Here is a 27,815-nt window from a genome sequence, read left to right as displayed (position 1 = left end):
TCTCTTGTTTCTGAAGCCTCCTCCTCTTGCTCCCTCTTCCCAGCAAGCGGGTATCGTGTGAGGTGTGAGGGTCGCAAGTGGTCCAGAGGTTCGATTAAAAACACAAGGAGCAGGCCCGGCACTACCCCACAGCTACCCTGCCTGGATCAGGTGTATAAAAAACACATGTGGGAGCCCACACTCCCTGATGCATAAGCAAATAATGCCTGGGGATTGGCTAGTGCGATTCATTTCATTACACTTCCATAGGCACGCTAACAGGAATACTATACGGCTGTCCTTCATTTCTGTTACTTTTCAATCCACTCAATGTAAGCTGAGTGTTTTCTGATTGAAAACTAAGAACTGTGAGTGCAGCTTCTTCTTTTTTTTTTTTTTTTTTTAGCAATTTGCACATTCAAGACATGAAAAAGTAAAAAAATAGTCACTTTGTGCACCTTCACTCCCACCAAAAAGTCCTTGACCATAGTCTGGGTTGTCAAAAAAAAAAAAAAAACACTGCACAATTTCTGAAGGAGTGTACATTTTGGCACACATAAACAGTACCTTGAAGATATACATAAAATTAAAAAAGTCGGCATAGAAAGCCAACTTCGATTTCTCCCATAAGTCCACCAGTTTGTGAACTTGGCATCCATCACCACAAACGTTTATACCATATGCACCGAACATAAGTACTTTCTATTTAAAAAAAAAAAAAAAAAATCCATTGGATGACAAAAGAAGCTCTTAATGCGGTATGGTTAAGTAAAACCAAGTACAAAGTTGAACAACAACAAAACAACCACACATATACAGACTCACAATAACAAATACTTTGAACACTTGCTCAGGCGACGAAGAGATAATACTGAAGTGTATTTCTGAAGGCAAACAAACAAGAAAAAGCAAGGGGGGAGGAAGTCAAACCTTCTCCGGCTTCTTGTAAACTGCAATTTGAATGTAATGCTAAACAGCTGAAAGAGCTGATGATCAAAAGGCTTGGGGAGCTGGTGCTGGCTTTTTTTTTTTTTTTTTTTTTTAACTCACTTCAGACTTCTTCGTATTCTGAGCACAAAAAAAGTGAAAAGGCAGCATTGTTCAGAAACAAATAACACTGATACTGCAAAGCAAAAACATCCCTTTTAGGTCATGGCATTCTTCCATTAGAAACAAATACTGTACTGAACCCTTTCAGAGATGCCAGAGAATCTACGCAGAGCTGTGTCACTGCATGGGTGAACGTGACTTCATTATGGGTCCAGCTGGGAATTTGTACATGTTTCAGCAACTAAAAGCCGCGATAAGGAAGGAATCCTTCGCTGGTTGATGAAATCCAAGGCTGAGATGTGGACAAGGCAATAAACGTTAGCTGCTTATCGATCTGCTGCTCACGTTAGAGCAACTTATCTCCGTATCCAACAGTTCTTGCTGGCCTGCCAGAAACTCGAGGCAGACTGAGACAAAACAGTGTTCAGTTTACACTAAAAATGAAGACTCTAGTCAAAACAAGAACAGAAAATTAATGCTGGGCATTTTCTGCAAGTGTGTCTTAGTGTGAGTATGGGTGTGCTATTTGAGTTCATCATTGCCTCAGATGGTGAGCTCATTCAGCTCTTAAGGCACAGGCTGTTCTGGTGCATTTTCATTCACAAAACAAAAATCACAACGCTGACTTTAAAGTGTAAAATTTTCCTTTGCAAATTCTGATGAGGGATCTCAGTATCTGTACTTTGCACTGACCACAGTCGGCGAGTGATTTGTCTTTATAACAAAAGGCACTTTGGCAAAATACACATTTTGTAGCATAAAAAATAAAAAATAAAAAAATCTGACTCATCCAAAAATAAGTTAACATTACAAAAGTGTCTTGCTTAAGGAAACACTGGAGTGGAACACCACTACCAACACTTGTCTGCCGCACCATAACCCAGCAAAGAAAAGGATGGCCTAGGGGATGGCCTCTTTTTGTTTCACACTTCCTCGTCTCAATCACCCCTTTCCCTTAAACAATAGTTCTTTCGTCACATCAGGGGTGGGGGGAATTTGTTTGGACTCTGGCGAGCTCGATAAAACGGGAATGTTTTCTGGTTTGCATAGAGGACGGGAGGGTGACGTCAGGGCTAATATTTCTGCACAAGCGGCACTTTGACAGTCTTGATCTCTGCTATATGGGAGGACTTCTGGATGATGCAGCTGGTGGTCCCAGAGGCACTATCCTTCCCCTGCGCCAAGTTGGTCAAGGCCATGGCAGCGTTGATCTCCTTCCAGTACGTCTCGTCTTTGCCCTTCACTTTCTCCTTCTGCGCAGCTGCGACGCCACTGCCGCCACTGATGGTCGGCACAATATGCAAACGTGAACAAAAGAACAAAACACAGGTGGGGGATGGGGGCATTAGAGGTCAGGTTATAATGGATATTAAGAAAGGATCTGGTCTGGACTGAAAGATAATAGAAAGTCTACTCACTTGTCACATTTACTTGATCCATGATCTGTGGTCTCTGAAAGCACAAGAAAAGAAAAGATTTACATTCTAGTTCTAGTTCTTTAGGGTCAATGAGGATTTATTAAAATGAGGTGTGTGTGTGTGTGTAGGTGTACACCCTGTCCTGTTACAAATGTGTTGCTCTGTTTTCTTTCTTTTACACAGATGCTGGACAAAGTTGAGATTTTGCAAGAAGCCGTCAAAAACAAGGTGACTAATAGGATCAAGTTGAAAGATGTTTCTTATGACTCATAAACTCCATTAGCTAATATTTAGTTCAAAAACAAATGGATCAGGTCCAACGTCATTGTGTTGTCTGAGGAAATTAGATTGAAAATGACTGAGTGTAAAAGTTTTGAGTAGAAATGAAAAGGCAGTGAGAGAGAGATGGATGGCTGCACTTTCTTTTTTTCCTCCGTCTTTGTCAAATGGGAGCAATCTCTATCTCATATGTAAAACATTAGCAGGGAATAGCAAAGTCATTAAACAATGAAACCAAACTTTTCTTCAGGGCAACCAAGTGTATACCTCCATACCTCTGAGAGCACAGAGAAAGGCCATGCACTCATTTGTGATGTGTGTGTGCGTGTTTGCACTGAACCTGTCCTCTGAGTTGGGTCCAGGCCTAGCTACGTTTTGCTCGGGAGTGAGTACGATGACACAGGCCTGGAGTTTTCATGAGGCATCAAAAGAGAACAGAGCATCTGGATTTCCTAGCTGTGCCGCTTCCAGGCACTTTCCTTAAGTTAACTAAACACACAGCTAAGGCTTGTGGACTTTGAAGAAGTTCAGTTCTGCAGGTATGGTTGAATCTTAAAATTTAGGACTTTAAAAAAAAAAAAAAAAAAAAATCTAATTCTCTTAAAATTTTCATTTAATACAAAGGTACCTTAGAGTTTGTCTGACAGACAACTCTGCTCAAGATGCAATACGTTCTGGCTCTCTTGCACAAGATTTTTTTCATCACCCTTCCACATGTCCCCAGACCTGCCTCCTGTAGCCCCAAAGCTAGCATCTAAACCCGAACAGCCGTTTTAACAAGCCCTTCTTTGCACCACCATTACCACAACTCGACACTCGGCCAGCGTTTCTGAGTGTTCCCTCCTGCTAATGAAAATCTGCACCCTTCATTTTCACTTGAATTTCATTCCCATGATCGTTGTGAGGGACTGGGAAAGGTTGCGCAAGGACACTGTGTTCAGGGTTTCAGCATGGTCATAGGCGGCCACAGCGAAGGACAGCCAAAAAGCTCTGGCGTCGAAGAAAGAGATTTACCACTGCTTTGTCACCTCTAACCTTGTCAAAGTCCTCCATGAACTTTCCGCAGACCTGGATCTACTGCTCAGGATTTTGCAAGCTGTCTAATTATTCCAAAGGCCTTCCTCAGTTCCCCCTGTGTTTCCTGAAAATGTTCCCATGTAGCGTGACCCATACTGACAGAATGAGGTTTGTGAAGCCCTGGGCTCATGTGAACCTGATTATGAAATTTCCTGTAGTCTCCGAGATTGTGCAGTAATAGGTATATTCCATAGAGAGATAGACTTCACTCCCCAGTGTTTTCTCCTGCTGATTGTTCTTCAGCAGGAGGAATGTGTGCGCACTTGTGTGAGGGAGATGAAGACATGATAACCCACAAGTACGAACCACAGGCTTTCGGTTGCGTGAAAGTGTTCAGACTAAATCCTCCAATTTACCCTTTGTCACAACTCCCCACCGCCTTATCTTTCCCATGTACCTTTATCAGCGAGTGCTTTTTCCCTTTATTGATTTTCCTCTGGCCCTACAGCTGCCACCCTCCACTCGTTCACCTCTTGCTGAAGCAATTTGCTATAATACCCCCTGATCCAGGTACTTCAACCTGACCATTCCAATGCAGCCCAGCCAAAGCAAATGCAATGTTTCCCCACCATGTTTTAATAAAGAATGACTGTGTTATGGGAAGAAAATCAACCACTTCTTCCATCTTCAAAAACTGTTTCTAAAAGCCAAGTCCTTACTCTCTTTTATAACATATTTTGAAATGGTGACTATCACGTAGATACATGAAGACATCCTCTGCTCTCTACCTCCAACTATTCCCTTGATTGTTGCCAGCGCTCTTCAGCAGATTAGTTCTGATTAAAAATATGCACCATTCTCCATAATCACAGTGCTGTAATTACTGGCAAATTAGACTGTTTTCATGTGTTGTTTATGTTCCCCCCAAGGTCCATTAGGTCAGTGTTTACTGCTGAGTTGCCACGTGGATAGACTGGTTGGTGGCAGCAGCAAAATGGCAATCTGGGTGACATCAAAGACGAGCAACAAGCTGAAGAAAGTGTCTGTCTGCATGTGGTGTTGTGAAGTCACAGAGGGATCAAGTACTGTGTGTGTGTGTGTTTCCATCCACAGTTTTAAGTGTTTCCAGCGTGAGTGTGTGTGAAGCAGCCACAGTCCAGATGCCACAGACAAGAACATACAAAACAGTGTTTTCAATGTGTTTGAAAGCCCAGATTGAGAAGGTGTGAATTCAATGTTTCTTCCAGCTATTACGATGTCCAGGACCAATCCCTGACTCCCTCACCCCATCCATTCTTGGACTAAGCATCAGGCCCAGGATCTGGAAATGCACCACTGCATACAAAAACTCTATTTCCAAAGTCTGGTGCCTAAAACATCTAAAACTCAGATTTTTTAAAACAAGCATGTTGCCAAAGACTCAATAAATCGCCAATAAATCACTGAGGACTTTTTTTTTTATTATTTTCTCGTTCTTTTTTTCCCTGTTTTTACTTTTCTTTTGCGTTCTACTTTGCTACTGAGCAGTCATTCCACTTTGCTGTTGCCTTTGGGCTTCATCAACACTGGGGTTTCACGGGCAGCCAAAGGAGAAAGCTAAGAAGTCTGATGGTTTCTGGCATCATGCTGGAAGTCCAAAAATACTAGCACACTTAGCATCACCACAGGGAAAAAAAGGGGGCAAAAAAAAAAAACAAACAAACAAACAAAAAAACAACACCTGACATGCTTAAACAAAACCTGTTGAAAAAGAGGAAAAACAAGCAGGGACTGACAAATTACTGAAGGAATGGGGTTACACGTGTTAGGATTACTGGAGGAGAGTGATTGACTGTCATCATTACTGTAAGTTTTTAGCAACATGCAAAAATAAACAAGGCAGGCCCCATTAGACAAACCAAGGGCTGGGCTGAATTAGTCAGACAAATAAACACACACACAAACACACATTTTATATGAGATTTACACTTCAAGCTTTTAGGAGGTGGTCTCCTCCAAAATGTCTTAGAATAACTGTCAGTTCTTAGGTCATAATTAGGCCTGTGGCTTTAAAATGTTCCCACGACCACTGGTGGCAACAGAGGAAAGAGTTTCATAAAACGAAACAGGTAATGCTGTTCGAAGCAGGAAGTCCAAATGAGAGATGAAAATTTGGGGGAAATGTGCTTTCCTTCTGTACATTTACAGTGCTGTGAGTCAATTAGATTAGCTTAGTATTAAGATTAGCAGCAGAGGGAAAAAGCCTGCTGGGCTATTTCTCGAAAAAGCAAAAAAAAAAAAAAAAAATCAATAAAAAAATAAAAATTAATACTCTAAAACATCAACAGTTCACACTTTTCAGGGAATTATGTTCCTAAAGACTGCAGAATAAATGCATACAAGCTGAGAGGATTTTTTTGTTTGTTTGTTTTTTCTGTTAGTTTTTTTTTTTTTTAGGTTTTGCTTGTGGTTTCTGTCATTATGCTAAACTAAGCTAACACGGAAACATGGAAATGTCATTGATGTTAAAGGTCAAATTATTCTTTTTGAAATTCTTGTTATCGCATGAACATAATTTTATACTTTCTGTTTTGAAATCCAATCATAAAAAGGTGTAAAAGTTAAAACTAATTGGACATCAGGTCATTTTAAGGTTGTAATATATGGTTTTATTATCATTATTATATGGGTTTATTACAGTTAAGTGAAAAAAGCACACGCACACACTGTTGACTGCATGTTGACAAAGTTCAGTCACAGGTTTATCAGCTTCTAATAGTCATCAGAAAAATACTTTCCCTAATAAGTTACATCATGAATGTTGTAATGTCATTGACTCAACTCTGTTAAATCTTAATGATCACATTTCCTGCCAGAGGATGAATGGCAGTCAGACAGTTTTCCTAACAATGTGTGAATTATATATAATAACTGCTTAGAAATACATAAAACCATTAATACATGACATATTATCCAATTAATACAGAAATTCATTTTAATGCATTAACCATTTTAAAACTGTCACTGGGCAGAAGTTAAGTTGAGTTTTCTTCAACAAAAATATGCAAAGATTATTCTGCCACTGGAGGCAAACACACACAGTCAAAGTGAGGAAATGACCTTACCTGTTTTTTTTTTTTTTAGGTACCTGATGTGAACCAGAGCAGTGTTGCAGTCTAGGCAATCTGCTCACCACTGGGCTGTGTAAACACAACTCAGGTAAAGATCAGAACTGATCTGTGAGCACATCCTCCTTGTTATCTTGCCCAGCCAGTCAGGGTCTGAGGATGAGTAACAATTTACTGTGACCACAGGTGAGTCATCAGGCTGCTCTGAGCAGAAATGTATTATCCTGAGGCAACACTTCACTTCCAGCAGCATCTGTGTCATGATCCTTACCGGATGTAAAGTCTAAACCAGATTAATGACAGTGCAGACATATGACTGCAGGGACAGGTCACTTTGAGCCAATTCTTCTTGGTCCTGTTCATAACAGGAAATAACCAACACTTCAAGCGATTTAGAGCAAAGTCTATTGATACTGTCTTCAATTTAACACCTAAGCCACAGTCCTGCTCAAGAGGTGCAAACAAAACGTTATCACTCACACTTTTCAGGCTTCTAGATCTATCTTTTTCATGTTTCTTTGATGATCTTTCCCTTTAATAATGTTATGAAGGGTCTGTAAATGCAGTTAGATGCTTTGGCCCTCTGCTCCCTTGAGTTCTGCCAATGTTGCTTCTATATTACTCATCCCAACCATGTCTCTCTCCCTCTCTGTGGGTGGTGAAAAAGTCTGACTCCAAAGAAGTAAACTGTCAAATCCATTCACTTTGCCAAAGACATCATACATAGTGTGACTTTAATGCCTTCTCCATTTGCTCTGACAGCGCTTTCATCGCTTGAAAAAATTGTGAATAATTAGGTTTTACACTATTAAACAGAACATACTTGATGTAGCCAGACAGATACTGAGCATGCCACCCAAATAATATATGCTGTGCTTCTTTTCATGTGACTTCTTTTCCAAACCTGCCCCTCAGATGACACACTTGTGTGGCTGTGGTTAGGGCAGATAACCAAGACCTGGCATTGAGGATTGCCTTATTTCGTCTTGCTAGATTGAGAAATAATAACAGTGTTTCAGATGTTTAAATGCTGCCAGGTTTTCATTGTGTTTACGAGTGCCAGTAAACAGAGTATAATCAGGACCCCAGTAAATCAGCCAAAATGAGAAAAGCGCCTCTACAGGGAAGTAAATACGTTATAATGACGAGTGTGTGAGTGTCTTCTTTAAGTGTGGACTGCCAGGGTGTCAGACAAACGAACCATGGGCTGAGAACAGGGGTTCAGGATTTAGTGTTACATGAGACGATCGTATTAAAATGATTATTACAAAAATATTTAAACAGACATGGTGATAAGGTCTGAGGGCTCAATGGACTGATTCTTCAAATCCTGACTTCATGACAACAAGGAAGTGCCACTGATGATGGAACAGATGAGTCTGTTATTATTGCTCAATACAACAGGTACAAAAGAGACAGAACAGGTCTGATCCACTTCATCACAATAACATCCTCAGGGATGCATGGCTGTTGTTTGTGGTGCACTAAACACACACACACTCACATCAGGAGGAAAAAAAACTGCAAAAACCACAAGTAAACATTATTTGGATTTTTAAGTGTTTTCATGTGCCCAAAAATATCCTTTTTTTCGGGAGCTGAAAGCCAAATGATATGTTTGTGCTGCACTCACTACATCATTATGTTGCAATTCTTCTCAGTGGTAGGTTGTTGAATTGCCCTCTCACACTCCTGGGGGTTTCTGTGTGTGTGTGTGTGTGTGTGTGTGTGTGTGTGTGTGTTCTGTGTCCTTGCTGGGTCACACCTCTGCTCTCTCATTAAACCTCACCCTCGCTCTCTGCTCTGCTTTGTCCCATGGGAACACAATGGAAGCCTATTGTTCTAGACATGGCTGCATTTTTAAAATGGAAACAATTTGTGTTTTATACAGACCAGGGCAGCGTGGCTCGGTTTCCCCAACTAGGCAGACAGCTGTGCTCTCTGAATCTGATGACTTGATTGTGTGTGTGCGTGTGTCTGTGTTTGTGCATGTTTCCCAAAAGCCTTTGGCATGCTGATGATTTAAAAATGATCAGGTTGAGAGGGCTCATTATTCTGTACTCCTCCAGTTCTATGTTAGGGAGTTGCATATAAACAGCATCTGCATCGATGTTTGTCTGTTAACACTTCTCTGGTTCAGTCTGGTGCTGTCTTCTCTGTCGGCCTCACACCCAGCCTCTGTTTAGTGGTCGGAAGCCTATATCCCATCTTCCAGTGACAGAGGTTCACCATGGGATTATACCTCACCTCTGCCAACTCGCAGTCATTCCCACCCTTTGACCAGCCACACCCTGAAGGACACTACACAGCCACTCAGGTCAGTCACTGAAGACTCCACATTGTAGAGTATGTTTGTGTAATTTAGCAGGCAAGTGTGTACTCCAAGCTCTGGAGTACACACACATATATTTCCAAGCCCCCCCCCCCCCCCCCAAAAAAAAAAAAAAGCCAAACTGTTTAAACTGGTCAGAAGTCTTTTTGTCTTTTGGAATATTAATAATGTCAGGGTTATATATTAATGCAGTGAAAGGATCAAAGGTCTCAGTCACACCAGAAGAGTCACTGCTGTCAGCCACAACCCCAGATCCTGCCCACCGGACCTTCAATCCAACCAACATTTGGTTGTTTAACTGAAATGTTCTGAGATGGTTTTTGGTTTTTAAAACCACAAATATATTTTCAACACCTGAAAGAAAAGACAGAATTGTTAAATATAGGACCTTAAAGTTGCAAGTCTCTTTGCTGAAGCAGCTTTTCAAGATAAAATGTTTTTAATTATGTTTGTACTGAACCTTTTCAGTTTCTTTTTCTTAAAGTGAATGTGGATAAACCTAAGCATAAGCAACATAGTGTCAAAGTACCTGCTTTTTAGCTGCTATTAAAACTGTGAGAAGGCATACACTCGTGTTTTTACTACTTTACTTTACTTACTTTTTTTCATAGTGACTAAGAATAAGCCCAAAACATTTCACCTTTACCTTCGCTATTTCTTATTGCTGTTAGATAAAACTTTGTTTCACATTTCACATTATTTACTTCACAGTAAAATTGTTGTAATAATTTATATATTTAAAAATAAAAGTTGGGATGTTGGAAAAGTGTATCCAACATCATAAAGACACTGATTTTGGAGAAACGATTTTCTGTTTTCTGTTGAAATTTTTCAATACTCTAAGGAGCAGGAATAAAATCCTCATCGCCTCTACAATGCTCTGGCAGAGGTTAGAGACAATAATCTCTATGGCCAGACAACACCAGCAGTAAGCAAAGAAATAGCTGTATTTTTTGTAATTTGGTTGAACTTTGTTTTCATAGTGGTTTAATTGTTTGTCTCGCCCGATCCCTAAGTCCACATTCTAGGACTAAAACAGCCACTTAACAGAGTGAGCCCAGGCCAGCTGCCCTCACTCTGGCCAACTTCCCTATCTTTATGAGAAGAAATTCAAGAAAGTGCGCGCACTTATGCACACATTCATTTCTTCCAACCACACTCTCCGTGTCTCTTAGTCACTGCCACCATGCTGTCTTTATTCTCTCAATAGGCCAATGCTGGATAAACTTGTCTGGATGGAACAAGTGTCGCTCTCCCTGGCACTCCCCTCTTCTTCATCGCATCCCCTCCACTAATCCCTACGGCTCAACCTGAGACAAGTGAGTCTTGGCAAAAACTGCTGTCTTGGAAAAATATCCCCAACATTGTCCTCGCTCTGTCTTCCCTTTCTCTTTTTCTACGAAACTATGGAAAGACCACACTGTAGCCAGTTCATCCACATCTCTGGATTCCTAAGATGTGGAGCTCTCAGCCATTGCTCCCCGAGAGTGGCTCATTGTCACTGAGCAGTTCGATGTTGACAATTACCAATTACACCATGTGTAACTAATCAGTAGAGTCTTAAATGAGCTACAACTGCCACTATCCTTCAACAATTGGGTCAGTCTTTCGAAGAGGAAAGGAGAGACACAATGTTGGTAAAGGAATCCAGTATCTTATTTGAGAAAATATGAATTGAGCCAAGATAGAAATCTCTTTTATCACGAATGACCATCGCATCTTTCTGTCTTTATACCTCCAAAAAAGAAATCCAAACATTCTTTCTCTTTTCCACAGTAAGACAACTTTTCTTCCATTTACCTGGACAACTTTCAAGCTCCTCAAGTGCCACTAAACTCTCAAGGAGTAAATAACTGTCTGGTACACACTCCAAACTAATTTTAATGCCTTCAGCTGCTGCTTTCAGATATTAGTGTTTTCATTGAATAGATTTCTTGGAAACGCATGTGTTGCACTGCACCTGACTTAGAAATAAGCCACTTTACCGCAACATTGTTGTCCAATAGCCTCTGGCTCCGACATCTTTTGATGGGAAAGCAATAAGCAGTAAAAGCAACAGGAAAAAAATAATAATTAGACTTTTTTGGCAGAGTTGAATACATAAATTCTTTGTGTATCCATGCCAGACAGTCTTATGTTCCTCTTAGGATGAATTGTAATGATGTTGTTGATCCCTTGCCTTTGTTCAGTACTTTGTCTTATAACCACAAAGCACAGCCTCAAAAATAAAGCAATTCCCATCAGCTCAATTGCACTTTCTGTGAACAAGCAAATCTTATGATAACACATGATACTGAGTTGGTTTAAATCATATGTGGTAAAACTCAGAATGTTGTGAGCATGTTACCATTTAACCATAAGCCTTAGCACTGCCTCACAGAACAGCTGGAGTACTAGTTAAGGCAAAAAACAATGGTGTGCGTTCTGTGTGTGTGAGTCAAGCCAAGAGAAATTTGGAAAAACAATAAAGACACCATCCAAAACTAGTTTTAACTACGCTGTGCAGAAATATCTGAGTGACTGAGATGAGATGAAGTGAACTGACATGAAATTTTGTGAGATGTGCAATGCTAAACGATGAATCCTGAGAACTGTTACAATCCAGCATAAACTGACGTTTGTATTTTTATGTTAGTTGTCTTGACAGCCTTTCAAAGGATTGTCGTGACATGTCACGATTGTCATGATTGTCATGACACGACAGGATTGTCATGGCCCACTGAAAAATTGTTACTAACCCGACAGAGCCCCTCATATGATCAACATACGGTGAAAGGATTATTAGTCTAAAGAAGCTGCAAACCCGATTACTCTTCATCAGAAAAACAGAAAAAATTATTTCAATTTCATAGATGCGCTTAAGAATGAGGAACTTTAAAATATAATCAGTGGAAATTTGCTGGTGGCCAGTGACTTGCTTTCCGCTGTCTGTACTTTTCCACATCAATATAGAAATTGGAAAAACTGCACGTTCACCATAAGGCCACCTTACCAAGAAGTAACCAGAGTTCATAAAGGAGAGAACCTGAGAGAACGTAGCCCTGTCACCCTCATGTAAAATGTCTGACCGAGATCTCTTAGTCTCCATCCGCAGAAATGTTGGGAGTTATTTGGCATATAATGATCTATATGATATCAGACGGGGCGAAATCTGGTACTGAGCAAGAAGAAAAACATTCAGCCAGATTCCTGCCATTTAATATCCCATTAAAGGGTAATTTGGCATGAAACCCCTGGCATGTGTGATGGAATTCTACTGCTCCTTGTGTTCAATGAAATTCCCCACAGGCTTTGGGCTGTAGGTGTGTGTGTGCATGAGGCTGTTTGTACTGGATGTGTGTGTGTGTGTGTGTGTGTGTGTGTGTGTGTATGTGCCTGTGCTTGTATGAGGCCTGTGAATGGTACACAAGTGTGTGTGCATGTGTGAGTCCTTTCAAGCCAGCAGACGTTTAGTTTTCCACTGGGGTAAATCTACACTCTCCATCTCTTGCCACGTCTGACTGCCCTCTGTAGTCACAGATAACAATGTGGGCTCAGGCCGTGGCCACAACAGCCGACTGGCCCATTAATGGACTTTTAGCCAATGGTGTGGTGGTTGCCAGGCACGCCACTTTGCTTTGACCAATCAGAACAGTTTCAGGGACAGGAATTCAGCAAAAGGTGCCAAAAGACATTGCTTTCTTTCGACTTCAAATTCTTTTCCTTCCTTGCTGCCTGAAAATGTCAAAAAATTCTGTCACTGTCAAACAGAAACTAGAGGAACATTCAAAGAGCTTAAGTTTGATTTATTCTCTGTTTTTCTCCGAGTACCTGATATAAGCAGAAGATTAATGTGAAATCTGCTACTCTGGGAACAATTTTTCTCATATCATGAAAACACAATAAAGCTATTTGTAAAGAGAAATGTGTTCACTACAAAAATATCTGGAATGTGTGGCTCACAGGAGAGAAAGGATGACAGAGGAAATGATGCAAACTGGAGCTTAAAAACATTTCTCTTCGTCTCCTTCTTTCATTTTCTCTGTCTGCATTGGCAAGATCAGGTGTGGAATTAAAATTTCATTTTCCTGACTTTTCTTTGTTTCGGTTCTTCAGCTGGGCGATCAGAGCACAGGGCCCCAGCAGGTGTTCAATCCCACGAGTCAACACGTTTCCATGTGCGGATTGAAAAGCTTCTCTTGCGTGTAACAGAGTAACACTACCTGTAAACGTGCCAGAGCATGAGGAATCTAAGAAGGAGATGTCAATGCCAAGAACTTATATTAACTGTAGAGATAAAATAGTTATTCTCTATTAAAAACAGCAAGGGAGCCAGGTGAATTAATCTCTTCTCTGGGATTTATCTTATTAAAATCTGGTAGAGAGGGAGTTATAAGTCTCACTTGGTCTATTCATCTCTTTCTTTCCTTCTCCATCTGTGAGACTCAGCAGGTGCTTTGCTGTGAAAAAGCCTGATGTTCGTTCAGGTCACAGTTTAAAGTTTTTTGTGTTTTGTTTTTTTTTTTTTTTTTGATCAGGAGCACTGAAACCATTGCAGTCACTGATGCATTTCATACAAAACCCTGCATGCACGTGCACACACACACCAGCCTCCATCGCACTCGGATAATATGAAACACATTGGCCATAAGAGCTTTGAGTGAAACACAATAACCCCCCCCATTCCCCTCCTCTCCATCAGCTACACCTTCAACCCCCCCCCCCCCCCACACACACACACACACTTGCTGAGCATGCTGTCCACGCTCAGCAAGAAAGTGAAAACATCACTGTCCCTGATGAGGGGAACAAAGGGCCAGTGTGCTCAGCTGAAGAGGACAGATCTGACCTTGGCTGTATACGGCTCATACAAGTTGTGAAGTGACATACTGTTTAAGCTTTTGTTCGCACGCAGAGTTTTTTCAAAGAGCCGACGCTAAACCCAGCATGAAAAAATGATCAGTGCCAGCCAAACCGTGATTTAATGTGATGTAAAATAATAAGTTCCCATTGTGTATAGAAGAAACAAACAATGCACGATGGAAGTCTACAAAAATATTAATTGTGTTACTTTTGAAAATTTATTTGATGAATTGAGTGAACTCTGAAATGAAAAACTGGATATTAAATTGTAATTGATATGAAATTAGTCGAACTTATACTTTTGTTAAGTATAAATGACTGCTTCAGTCTACTGGCCCACTAGCATTATTTCTAATGTATTTAGCTTGTTTTTCATTCTTTCCAGTGTTAAATCTTGCCTGAAATAAACTCCTGTCCTGCAAAGACGTCCTAAATAAAAACATGTGAGAGTAGCAAAGACTTGGAGGCCACATCTCTTAAAGGATTATTTCCTTTTCATTTTTGCCTACTTGTGCCAAAACACAATATGCTCCCAGAGTGAAACGTATTGAACTAACCAACATCAACACCAGACAAAGAGAGAAGACTGAACCAAAGAAAATAGCCTCATGTCATGTCAGTATTTTCCATTGTGTGGCATCTGCAGAGATTATCTAAAAGTGACAGCCATCAGCTTGTCAATGATGGGTTGGTATCTTTCAAGAAAAGCGAGACATTGTTCTGTGCCATTTAATGTTTTTTCAAATAAAAATAAAAAATAAAATGTTAAATGAATTTGATCTAAAAACAAATAAACAAATGCTTTCCTGTATCACATATACCCAGTGCGCTGACACACAGACAGGCCGTTCTCAGCAGGACCTCATGGCAGGATCAAAGAGCAACCAAACAGAGGCATGAAAGTGAACGTGTTCCACATGGCCTTGTTGTGTCTGGCCTCGCCTGGTCAGAGAGGCTGGAGGTGGAATTCCTCCACTGCTCAACTGGAGTGGGCAAATGTACTTGCGCGAGTGTGTGAAGTGATAGTACACAAGTGTGTGTCTATGAGTGCTGGGGTTTTAGACATAGCACAGTCTTGTTCAAATCTTAAATATTTAAGGCTCAGGGCCTTTTAACTGCATCGACATGAGAAACACATTTAGCAACACAACCCCCCTATTAAGTGGAAGTATGAAGGTGGGAGAAAACAGCGTTATAGGGCGAGGGAGGGAGGGAGACGGTTGAGAAACAGACGGTTGGAAATAATGCGCCAGCTGCAGGAATTAAAACAAAATGTGCAGATGGAGGGGACAAAAAAAGAACAACAGTGGAGGATGTCGCGTGTGTGTGTGAGGGAGACTTTCAAAGGGAAAGAATGCAGTAAATGTGGCTCCTTACCAGCCCGATAAACAAAGTTCGCCTCGGCCTCTGAGGAGGACGGTGAGAGGAGCTCGTCATCATACTCATTGGAGCTGAAGGAGCCAGAGTGGTTCCTCTTGCGAGCGTCCATGACGGCGTTGGCCACCATGACATGGCGCAGTGAGTCATTCAGGTAGCGATGCAACAGGCTGCTCTTGTACTTGGGTGGAGACACGTAGTCCTCAGCCAGTGAGGCGGCTTCGGCGGCCGAGCGCAGCCCCGCGCCCATTCCCATACCCATGGCCATGCCCACCATGGATGAGCCCTCCTTCTTGATGACACTCTGGTACATGGGCTTGGTAAGCTCCTCTGGGCTGCTCTGTGTCCTCTGAGGGTTGTCACCATCTGCAGCGTCGAAGGACAAAAAGATTAAACTTGTCAAAAAGCACGTTCTCAAGTTCTTCTACTCCCTCATACTGATAACCTCAATTTTTTCATGTTTTTGTTTACCTGTGGCTCAAAAACACATAATCTTATTTATGTATGAGTGAGGTTCTGCTGTAGTTTAAATGCTGCCAAAACAATTGCCAGTGAGCTGCGAAGTTAAAATGAAATCCAATAACATCCTCTGTATATTTATCTCATCGCCTTTTCACAGTAAACCTAATGCATAATACAAACTGTACATAGGTTCCTGATGCTAATTTCTTTGCTTTATTTTAACAAGTGAAATTCATTCAAGTCAGCTCATTGTGTTTATAATGCTGACTCTGTGAACAGGATGACTCTCAACTTTCATTCTATATTAATGCAGTGAAAGTATCCAAGTTTTTAGTCCACAGAGAAATGTGCACAGTCTGTGTATTCAGAAACTAAACCTTAAAACCAGCTGTCAGGACTTCAGGAACCTTGTGATGTCACAACAAAGCAATCGTTGCTCTATCGCGCCCTGAGCCCCGCCCTTCTGGATCCACTATCCAACCTGACAGGTTGAACACAAAATAGGTACAATATGAACCCTTTGACTCAGCATCACTGCCCCACAGATTACACACTTCCCTGACAAAGAGTGAAAATGAGGTGACTTTGAGCTAATGTTGAATCTAAATACCGGGGCTGGGAGATTTGGACCTGGCACTCCTGCCCTGTTGTTGGCATCACCTCAAAAGCAGAGAATGTAGCCGAGCTTTAAGACACATCACCACACCGTAATGGATGGCAGTCCATTTCCTCTCCATCTTAAGCACATTGCCCATCTATTTCCCTGCAGAAATAAATAATTCCCAGGGTTCTCTGCAGCTGAAGAGACTGAATTAAAGCATGGGTCCCTACCTGATGAAAGAAGCGGGGGGAGAAAGATAAAATGCTGAAAAAAGAGATATCCTCTAGCAGGAGGGAAATCAAGGAGAAGTTCACTGTAGATGCTGTCCCTGCCAAGGCTGTAATTTTGTAATTTGGGCAGGTTGGACATTTGATTCAGTCTGGGCCAAATTAAAATTATAGTTCCCACATATCAGAAACACATGGAGGCAGCAAACTTACCCTTCTCTCTCTATACTGTCTGGTGTAAACCTTCAGCATGTCCACTGATGCCACGCATAGCAATGATAAAATTATACTCTGCCATTATAATCTGATGACAACTTTTCACATCTCAAACTTTTGAATAAAATGTATCCTTTTTTACGCCTCTATGACAACATGTTTTCTCCAGATCCTTTTCAGAAAAGAACTTAATTCACTTGGTCTCTCAGCTGTAGCTACAAAACAGAACACAGAGTTAGCTGGGTCAGGTTTGGCCCCATAAATAGGAACAAAAGCACAGGCAAAAACATAATGGAGGGCCTTACAGCGCGTGGGTTCAGCAGCAGGAGCATGCTGCGGATAACTTCATAACCATAATGTGACAAGGAGAAGACTCAAGGAGATATACAGAGCCTCCCGTGGTACAGTGGCCTGTGGCAGACACAATGCAAACACCATGCACACATTCCTTCTTCGGCCGCACGCTCGGCTTCTCCTCCTCAAAAATTTTTTTGGAGATCACCGACACCACAGTGTTCCCACTTTCTGCTCATCCTTTCACTGCAAGTACACGTGTTTTATTTATTCTTTTTTTTAATGTTTCTTGACCGTGTTTTCTGCTCTGTCAGTGAGACGAAGAGGGCAGTCGCTCACTTGAAAATCAGCATGTGTATGCAGTAAATACATGGCTGACGGAGAGCTAGTCATTTCCAATTGCAGGCTGCAGGACAGAGGCTGGCTCGGTGGGGTGTCTTAATGACAGTGTGTTGCAGCCCGCCTGCCTTGGTGTCTCCCGGCTGGGGCACACACTTGACAATTATATACACCCAGAACATGAATCTGCACAGCATCAGCCAGCTTTGGGTTGGGCGCTGAGGGAGATGGCCCGGCCCTTGGGCTCACTTCATGTCATACTGCCAGACTTGAATTTCAGGGGCACAAGAGGTATGATGTATAAAGCCTTCTCCGGTCATTCTGTGCAAACAGTGTCAGGGTTACAGCGAAATATGGGACCGATTTATAGTGAAGGTCTGAGACTTCACGGTGTGATTTCTCTATTGACAGTCCATCACAGTGATGGATGGCGCAGTTAAACACATAGAAAGGTTTTCCTCTGTGCCTAACATACTGTGTACCTATGCCCTGCCAATCAAACAAATGAAATGCACCTTCAATTCAATGTAAGGACATTAGTGGAGCCTTGCATCACTTTAGAGTAAATCCAGATCTTCTTTGTTTCCCTGAAGAAGTAACTAAAAGAAAGGAGGGCCAAAGGTCACAGACTAACAACACAGCAAACAATAATGGCTCTAAAGGATTCAGCATTTCTTTGGCAAATACTAAAAATATATTAGTAATTTACCAATAATGGGCCACCAATCCCTGTTTAGCCTTATCCCTGGACACACACTGACTACACACACTGCATATAGAATATAAATTTTATCCTCATTACATTTTGGCATTAGACCCATGTCAACCAATGGTTTCACAATACGACAAATTAATTTGGAGCACACTGATTGAACGCAACCATATGTGAGATTAAGGGTCCCTTTATGATACATATCAATAAAACAGTTGTGTACTTTGGAGTCATTATATCAGCTGCACAGTGAGGTGTTTGCGTGACCAATAAAAATATAAAAAGCCTCTCAATGAGAACAATTGAAGGATTTCAGAGGAGACCGAGGTATGTGTATGTGTGCGTGCCAGAGTGACACACACTCTGGCAACATAGTGAAGTTGGTGGTCTTATGACATAAATGAGATACTGTACATGGATTTATCAAGATTTTTTTGTCTCCAAATGGCACGGCTGATTGGCCTCTTTTAACACTGCAGGACCTCTGTGTGAGTAGAGTGTAGGTGCAGGGCTCTCTGCACACAAATCAAAGGCTGTTCAGGGTTTGAGAACAACTTTTCTTCACACTGATCACTGCTGAGCACTGATGTCTAACTAGATGTTATATGAAATCATTTAAGAAGCACTGGGTATATATATATATATATATATATATATATATATATATATATATATACATATATATATATAAACAGAAAAAAAGTGGAATTAGATTTCGCTCCACAGCATTAGTAGCTAAAGGACTGATGTCATCAGCCAAGTTTATTTGGTTGTTAAATATTATTGTATTCCATGGGAGATGCTTTAGATTGTGTGTGTTCACCCAAAAAAGTTGCAAACTGCACAGTTGAATTCTCCACTGTACGTTTACAAAACAAACCCTGTTTTAATGAATGGGACGTGTTGCTGTGTTGCTGTGCATCAGTACCGTCAGAGCAGCTGTCGTCGCTGCTGACACTCAGCCTCTCTGCGTTGCCCTGAACGTATTTGTTGTAGAGTTTGATCCTGAGTGCCCAGCTAAGGTCCGGCTGCCTCACTGTGTTTTTCAGTCGTCTCCTGGCATTCGCAAACCAGTTGGAGACCTGAAAGGAGGAGACAAAGAGAGAAATGGAAGGAAGTGGGAACACAGCAAATAGAAACATGTGTTATTGTTTTGAATCCAAACGTCTCCACATCCATAGCAAAACAAAAATGATCCTTTATGCAAACGTCTGCTCACTGCCTTCCATCAGCCTCATTCAGAAAACCGAGAGGCTGAGGCAAAAGACAGAGACAGAGTCAGGTTGCAGAGGAGCTCACTGAAACTGAGCTTTGAGAAACATCCCAGACGCTCCAGAGAGACATGCCGGTATGCATCTTTTCTCTGTCAACCTCACACAAAAACACTTAACACCCCCCAAATGCCGGACAGCCGGCAAATGCAACGTTTCATTAACTAATATTCCAACCGAGATGTACGTCCCCTGTGCTTATTCTGGACTCACACACACTCCCTTGAATAATACATTTTTTCCAACACTGTCTTCAAGATGCAATAAAAAAGACACTTGAGCTGGCGCGCTTCCTTTCACTGGGAAGAGAGACCATTAGATGTTATACTAGAATAACTTTTCATGCTCAATAGATTTCAAGCGGCTTATGGAGGGCTGGGACAGGGGCCTCATGCTAGAGTACTTATTTTTCTGATCCTCTCTTTCAGTATCATGTTTCTCGTTAACTAAGACCATCCCACATCCCTTTGTCTCCAGCCCAGCGCTGTGGCACTCCAGGGGAAGGCGGCATCTAGTACATGTGGCTTGGCTGGAGGGGAGGCAAGGCGAGGTGAGATGAGGCGACGCACAGGACGGCTCACTAATGAGGACTGGAGGAAAGATGGCTGTCAATGGGGTGAGAGAAAACAGACAGCAGGAGGAGGAGGAGGAGGATGGTACATCTGCTCCAATGACACCAACACAGATTTTTATTTTTTTTTTTAAGGAGAAGGGACCCTGCAGCCAAACCAACTCTTTCAACCGTGGCCTGTCTGCACTGTGTGTACCGTAAAGGAGACGGCATGCAGGCACGGCGATGGAGAGATGGCATCAACTTATTAGAACTAGCTTTAAAGAAACAATCTGCAGTGTTTACATGGAAAAAAGGAGGCACTCTGCTACATGACATGACAGATTTAGTTGCTTCAAACACCTGGTGCCAGGTGGGTGCTTTTAAAGGAAAACTGCAGAGGATGTGATGCGTCCTACATTACTGGCAACAGCACCTGTGGTTTCTTTGGACCAAGAAGTTGAAGAAGAGGGTAGTTGTCAGCCTCTGTAAACAGGCAGGCAGAAAGAAGAGCGCCACCTGGGGCGTGTCATGTCAGTTCTGAACTTAGAGTTGCTTTTTTTAGTCCCATCAAAAGTGGAAAATGGATATAAAATAAAACTCTTCTTCTCACATCTGAGACAGTGGAAACAGCAGATGTCAGACATTTTACTTGAATTATTAATGTTTAATCAATGAGAGCACTTTTCCTTTTGGATCAGCAACACATATCAAATTTATGTGATGAAAATGTGAAATTATTTTATCTGCATGTCATCATGAAAGAAATCTTCCAGTGACCTTTGATGCTGCTACTACTTGGGTGTCAGCTTGAGTGTATGTGTGTTTGAGATTGTGTGTGTGATCACAGCTCTGCATCCCACTGTCCAACACAAAGCATTCCTCTGCACTGTGCTCGCGCTCACCAAAACAAACAGCCCCATCAGGCCCCAGAAATGAGAACCAGATTAAGCGTCGTGGCTGGCGGCCCAAGAGAGCCGCCGCAGACGCTGTGAGGCCGTATCAGCGACCTTGTCAGCCAGATGATACTGTACATACAAGCCCGAACGTGCCAGACATAAAACACACTCACACTTCACCGCAGGCTTTTCCTCCAAGTGGTCAGTTTGTCTAGCTGTCCACTGTGCCCTGGTATTATCAGTAGAGGGTGCAAGAGAACTTGCAGCATTTTAAAAAAAGATTGATCTATAACTACAGCTTTTGTGGATCAGCAATTTCCAAAAGAGAGGTCGGCACTTTTTCAGTTGTCGCAGTAAACATGAATCAATGAGAAGAAAATACATTTCTGCTACACATGTGCTGCTGGTATTTTTTTTTTTTTTAAGATTTTTCTTTTCTTTTCTTTTTTTTTTTTTATAAAATTCTAAACTGTATAAGAAATTGACCAATGCCACTAATAAGACTTTTTTAATGCAGTTTTCAGTAAAAAGATTTTTGAACCACTGACCTGTATTTATTAATGGTTGTAGTACATTTTACAGATAATTGCAAAATTGAAAATGAATGAAAAAAGCTGCCAATTGTAACATTTGGAAGAAAGCAGAAATAACAAAACGGGGTCCAATAAAACTTTTATGAGAAAATTATACTGTGTCTTTGGGTTGAGACAGATCTGAGGATATGAAAATAGTAATAAATAAAAGGAAATTGAAGAGGAGGATGCAATTCTGCTGTATTTTTTAAGAATTGTCTGACAGCATTGTATTCAGTTTATACAAGCAAGAAATGAAAATAATTTCTTTGTCAAGTATGAAATACGAGTGTCGACAAGTATACATTACTTTTTAATGGGTCATAATTCAAAAGGGTCACAACCACACACTCTAAACTTTATTTATGACTGCTAATTTCACATTGCTATGAAATTAACAAAAGCAATGAGCTTAACTGCCAACTGCAGCGTTTGGTAAAAAAGTCAAATTAATAGTTTGACACTATGTGAGTGTTGTAAAATAAACAGTTCAAGATGTAAAAACACGTTCTCCTAATTCCAAATGCAAATTGAAATCCAGCCTTCCAGACGTGATTACAGAGACACTAAACCACAGACAGCAAATGTCCCCTCTCCTCGCAACTAATCCATCTCACTCCTTTTAAAAAAAACTTTTTCAATCTTTCTTTTTCTCACAAGAGGCTTGACAAGTAGTTTACGATGGTGGACTCACCTGGACCAGGGTCATTTGTGAGCCGAGGGCCAGCAGGATTTTCTCTGTCTTGGTGGGGTAGGGGTTGTCTCGGTGTTTGTACAGCCACTGCTTCAGAGGCCGTGCCATGTCCTGTAGGGCTTGGCGCTTGTGTCGCACTTTGCCACCGCTGGGACGGCCCCTGAAGAGAAACAGGTAGAATAGTGTTCAACCAGATGCAACAGGAGCTCAGCAAAGGAGGCTTTTATTTAGAATGCATGAACAGAGCCACTGGATAAGAGAATTTTGTAGCATTTGCGCTTCAAACCTGGAATATTTCTCACTTTGTATTTCATTCCTAATGATTCCTCCTTAATTTATAACCTGACCCAACAACAAACACAAGAGCAGGATATAGCTCTTTCGAGTCTCACATCTTCAACTTATGCTCAGCATAAAATAATAAGCCTACAGACTTTTCCCTTTTTCTAATTGAATTCAAATCTGGTCTTACACCAAACTAAAAATGAGACATGATCATGCTATTTATTGAATTGAACTAAACAATGTCACACAGCTGTAAGTGGCGTCCCGAGTAAACCAGCATGTTGTCTGAATTATTTTGTCATGACACACAAAGTGAACATTTAATACAGTCTACAATTTTCTCACCCGAAGCACTGCAATTAGGCTGGGATATGTTGGATGAAAAGAGCGAGAGACGTACTAAGGGAGAGTGAGAGGAGGCCGAAGGAGACAGTCAGGGAGAGAAATGGCCGCTTGCTATTTATTTCTCATTGTGTTTCCCACAAACCACCGACACGTTGCAATGAAACAAACAAAAACATTTCAGTCAGGCGTACAACATCTGCCAGATGAGGGATTTACACCCAGGAGGAGTGGACCGAGAACAACTTTCCTGGGATGCTAGTCACAGCCAGGCAGTCACATAAGGGAATGACAAAGAAACTGAAATTAGACTTCTGGTTTTCAGAAAAGGGTAATAAGAGTACACTCCTTTTCATCATTTCAGCTACACAGTGGCGAGTACAGCTTCACACATAATAAAACACCACAAAATATCCCGAAAGACATTTAAGAACACCATCAACACCCTGCAAGTACCTACAGGAATATTCGAGCAGTTCTCTATGTGCATCTGGGGGAGTCTGGTGGTTTGCCTGAGCTGAGGAGGGCTCGGGGCTCACCTGTAGCTCCAGGTTTCATGAACCTGTAGATGTCAGTGTGGTGCTGTGCTGAGCGTCTCCCTTTATCTCCCCAAAAAGCTCCACTGACTGCAGATGTAACATATTTTAGTCTAACCTCAAGTCTGCCTGAGGTCCATGTTCTACAAATATTTTCCTTGTAATCTAGATCGGTATGAACATCCTTCAGGACATTTTACTCCGTGTTCTGAGCTTTTGATTTAAGAACTGACACACAATCACACATCCACACACCTTTTTAAATAAATGAATTTTCTTCATTAGTCTTGATGTTTCCCTTGAGATAACACTTGATGGTCAGAGAAGTTCAATAATTCCTCATGGCTAAAGGTTTTCCCTCACATGTTCCAACTGAACATTCAAATTTGACGCAGACATATAACTTCAGGACCTTTTCTTACACCTGCTCCCTGTCACAGGAAAACCAAATAGAATGTATATTTCTAAAAAAGCCCTGGGGCTTCATGTGATTGAAGAGACCACACAGAGAGTTGAAGGACGAATTTATTTATTGGAAACAGATGGAGACCTCTAGGAGACACGCTACTGAACAGGCTGACCTACTTATTAATTTTAAGATTAGGCGTTAACATCAACACCTAAATGGAGACCAGACTGGGAGAAGGGTAAATATTAACTCCCTGATCCATTAGATCTTATTGTATTGAAGTCACATGAAAAAACTGGAGCAAACCAAATGCGTTTCAACCTTGAAGTGTAAAGTGCAAGTAGTTTTCCACATGCAAACGGTCCATCTGGATATTTTATCCGTGCATAAATGTAAGATAAGAATGCCAGTTTAAGCACAGCTACAGAAAAGAATCAATCCCACATTTAATGGATCGTCAAAGAGTGTCTTGCATAGATATAGCTCAGTAATATATCTCCGCGGGGATGGGGCACAAGAAGTGTTTTGTTTTGTTTTTTTTTTTACTTGGTGTTTCACTATCTGCCTTCGCAAGGTGGAGAGATGATTACAGACCTCGGGTTGTTGTAGGAGCAAAGCAACCATAAAGTAAGGGTATTCCTCGTCATTAAATGACGACAGACACACACACACACACACACACCCACGGGGCTCTCCGCACTCCAGTTAATCCTCATGTTAATTCAAGCCACACATGCTGCGTTAGAGTATTCCACATACCCGCTCCGCCGGTGCCGGATGGCCTGGCTGTCTCTGATGGTCTGGTTGCTGGAGAGGAGGTCTGGATGTTGCCCGTCAATGACTTCCAGGTAGTTCCTGCTGCTCATTTCCACCTCCTTCGCCTTCTCCTCGAAGAGGACCTGGCTGCTCAGTTTGTTAAACACAATGGTGTTCATCTTTGGCCACAGAGAGTTCCCCGATTTCTCTGATGCGCAAAAAAAAGATAAGAAAAAAAAGCAATTGTCCTCTGACTTGTCAGTGTCCCCTCGTCGCTCCTGTGAAACAAGTGAAGAGATGTTTTTACAGAAAGTTTATTTGCTCAGAGGCCACTGAACAACTGCGGTCCGGTCGTAAACTAAAATGTCACCTTTGGTTTCAGATAATGGTGAGGGGGAAAAAAAGCAACAACTTTGATATCAGAAAATTTAGCATGAGTCCCACATTACATGGTATCCCGGGTAAAGAATAATTAGTTAGTTGCACTCCTGTGTGTGTGACCCCTCACTATGAGCGTGCTCATACAATGCAGTGCATTAAACAGCCTGCACACCAGCCTCAATTTGAGCGGGCGGCGCGTAAAGTGCGCTGCGAAGCGCAGTGCCACTCTGAGCTCCCCCTCTGTAAACGTCTGCATTTGTGGTTCTAATTTATTAGATATGACTGAGAAGTGCCGAAGCCGGAGTCGAGAGCAGCTCTGCTGTGTTCACAAATTCAGGTTCATATTATTTGCGCAATTCTTTTTAATACGATTTCAATTCATTTTCAATAAACACCAGAGGCAAAGCGAGAGAATCCACCAAAGCTCGGCGGTTTGGACCGTAAGCACTTGATTTTGGTTGTTGTTGTTGTTTTTTTTTTTTATCTTATGTAAAAGTAGAAAAGAAGAAGAAAAAAAGCTAAATGTAAGCGTGAATGTTTCTGCCCTTCCTCCTCTGCTCTGCGGTCTCTTGTCGCTATAAAGCCTGAATGGTTTATTTTGGTTGGTGAGCTCTCATTTTAATGCAATACAAACAAGGCTGCAGTCTCAGAAATGTCACGTTTTGTTTCTCCTCCTGACTTGAGTTTAATTTAGTTTCAGGGTTTCTCTGTCGGAGTCTGATCGTGATGTGGTGCTGTCAGCAGCAGCCTGCTGCCAAATGACAAACAGGGATGTCAACTCAAATCAACAACAATAAATAAATAAATAATAATAATAGTAATAATAAAATAAAAAATAAAAAACCCATCATGCCAGGGCATCTAGAATCAATCTTTAGAACGTATTTCAAATTAAGTATCAGGTAAAATTTTGATCAAAGACAGAAAAAATAGTGAAAACTCAGTCCTGTCCATTCAAAGTTGGGTAAGCAGGTCTAGAGGATTTATCCTCCGCTACATCCTGCTCCAAACTAATGATGATTGAAGAGCTGAAACTTTCGGTCCGGTGCCGACACAAAGATGAGTATATTTGGGTCAGTTACCTGTCCCGGGCCCCTCCTGCGTCTCTCTGCTGTGTGGAACAATAATCCAGTTTCCAGTCGCCCATTCCCTGCTCACATGTTCCTGTCCCGAGATCCGGAGCTCAAACCACACGGACCGCCGTCTCCTCCTCCGCTTTATCCGGCGGCCTGCGCTTCGCCGCCCGGGACTCTGAATAAGTCACCCTGCTCATGTTTCCTCGCACACAGGCCGAGCCTGCGAACATACTGTCGATGCTTTAGGCCGGTTCTGGGGCCGCAGCCAGCAGGGTGGGCAGGGGGTGGCATCACGCTGCAAAAAGTAGGCTGTCTAAATGACTGAGCACGAGCAAGTTTGAAAATGTTCCCCGTCTTATTACCAACTGTGACCAAGTGACAGGAGCACTTTCCTCCGGTTCACCTCTCAGCCTCCACACTGCAGCAGACCCTCACTGATGGGCCATAACACAGTTATTATCATGCTGTGCTCCTCCATCACCAGTCACGAAGGTGGCTGTTTAAATATTGTGGATTTGCTTCATGCTCGAAGGTTAAATGAAGAAATCTATGACACAAAATGAAGCATCAACCTCCAAGCTGAAAAAGGAAGCAGGGCCACATACTGCAGTTCCTCTTCCGACCACTAGAGTCCCGCTCCAACAGTGAGCGAGTCCCCATCGACTCCTGGTCAAATGTCTACTCTTACGGCAGAAAGCACCTTGCTTACAGTCTGGTACAATAAACAGTTTAGGTCTCGAGCCAGTTTCCTCCTCCACAATGAATGCACCACTGAATTTTTATCTAACTCACTTGTTGAAATGTCATTACGGATTAGGGTCCACAATCCAGTAGGCACCAACGTCCTGGCTCCTGGATTAGGTAGGATTTCAATGGATTCAGGTCCTGCCAAAATGGTGACATTGTAGCTCACTCTGACCTTCCAAACCTCTGTCATAAACTTATGGAAAGCATCACAAAGGGGACATCCATCTTTTTTTAACAGTCTCCAGTTAAAACGCTGAATATGCCTCCACAGTTAGTTTAGCCTAGCCCAAAGGCAAAGAGGATTTAATAGCCTTCCATTCTGCAAACCTACCACATTATAATTTTTGGGTTTAGCCTGAATTAATATAAGGACTAACTTTCTGTATTGCACCATACATTGTGGAAATCATCAAAATATTATTTGTTTTTGTTAGTTTTGGCTTTTAAAGCTTTAGTATACATTCTTTTACAGGTAGTAACCAACAACTGAAAAACCTGTAATAAAGGGTGCATGGCACAACAAACTGAAATAAAAACCACTGAGTAAAAACCTTTTTTACCCCAAATGTGGCCCCACCCACCTATTGCCCTCTGTGTAATGTCTGTGTTGGCCCAGGATTTCCTTTAAGTCAAGTCCATTTGGAATTTCTATTGACTAGCAATAGTTTAAGTTTTCATTTTAATGTTGCAAATCTGCAATGAAACAATTGCCTACAATAGTATATGATGACCGGACATGTGGGGCCACAAAGTGTCCAGGGCCCTGGTGCAGGTGTCTGGTTTTGTTTGGTACCAAAGCAAACTAAATAAAAAAACAAACTTTGAACCGAGCACTGAAACTAAGTGTCTTTTTGAAAGTGACATTTTTGACAGCACCTGCACTGATCACTGGAGGAGTTGGATCTACAGAAAAACCGTGAGATGCAGAAAACCTGCTTTAGATGATCATAAGGATTTTTATTGTGTCCCTTCATGGTGAGAGCAAAGCCCTGCTCTAATGGTGACACGTACGATTCTTTGGTGTAATCTTCCTGTTTGTTACCTC

At 41.7% G+C, this 27,815-nt stretch overlaps 1 protein-coding gene across 1 annotated transcript; it reads right to left on the bottom strand.

Annotated features, from left to right (window-relative positions):
- Window positions 1-331: 331 nt before the first annotated feature.
- On the bottom strand, window positions 332-26,127 carry mkxa (mohawk homeobox a). The gene is made up of 7 exons (XM_029529204.1): window positions 26,030-26,127; window positions 24,570-24,844; window positions 22,239-22,398; window positions 19,181-19,334; window positions 15,402-15,767; window positions 2,448-2,481; window positions 332-2,310 (listed from the first exon to the last, which is right to left on the bottom strand). The coding sequence occupies exons 2-7, from the start codon at window positions 24,743-24,745 to the stop codon at window positions 2,103-2,105; spliced, it is 1,098 nt and encodes a 365-aa protein (XP_029385064.1). The 5' UTR covers window positions 24,746-24,844; window positions 26,030-26,127; the 3' UTR covers window positions 332-2,102.
- Window positions 26,128-27,815: the final 1,688 nt, after the last annotated feature.

The sequence above is a fragment of the Echeneis naucrates genome, chromosome 20 (assembly GCF_900963305.1).
Source record: "Echeneis naucrates chromosome 20, fEcheNa1.1, whole genome shotgun sequence".
NCBI lineage: Eukaryota > Metazoa > Chordata > Actinopteri > Carangiformes > Echeneidae > Echeneis > Echeneis naucrates.
Note: the sequence above shows the minus strand (reverse complement) of the source record. Positions and strands in the feature narration are given on the sequence as shown.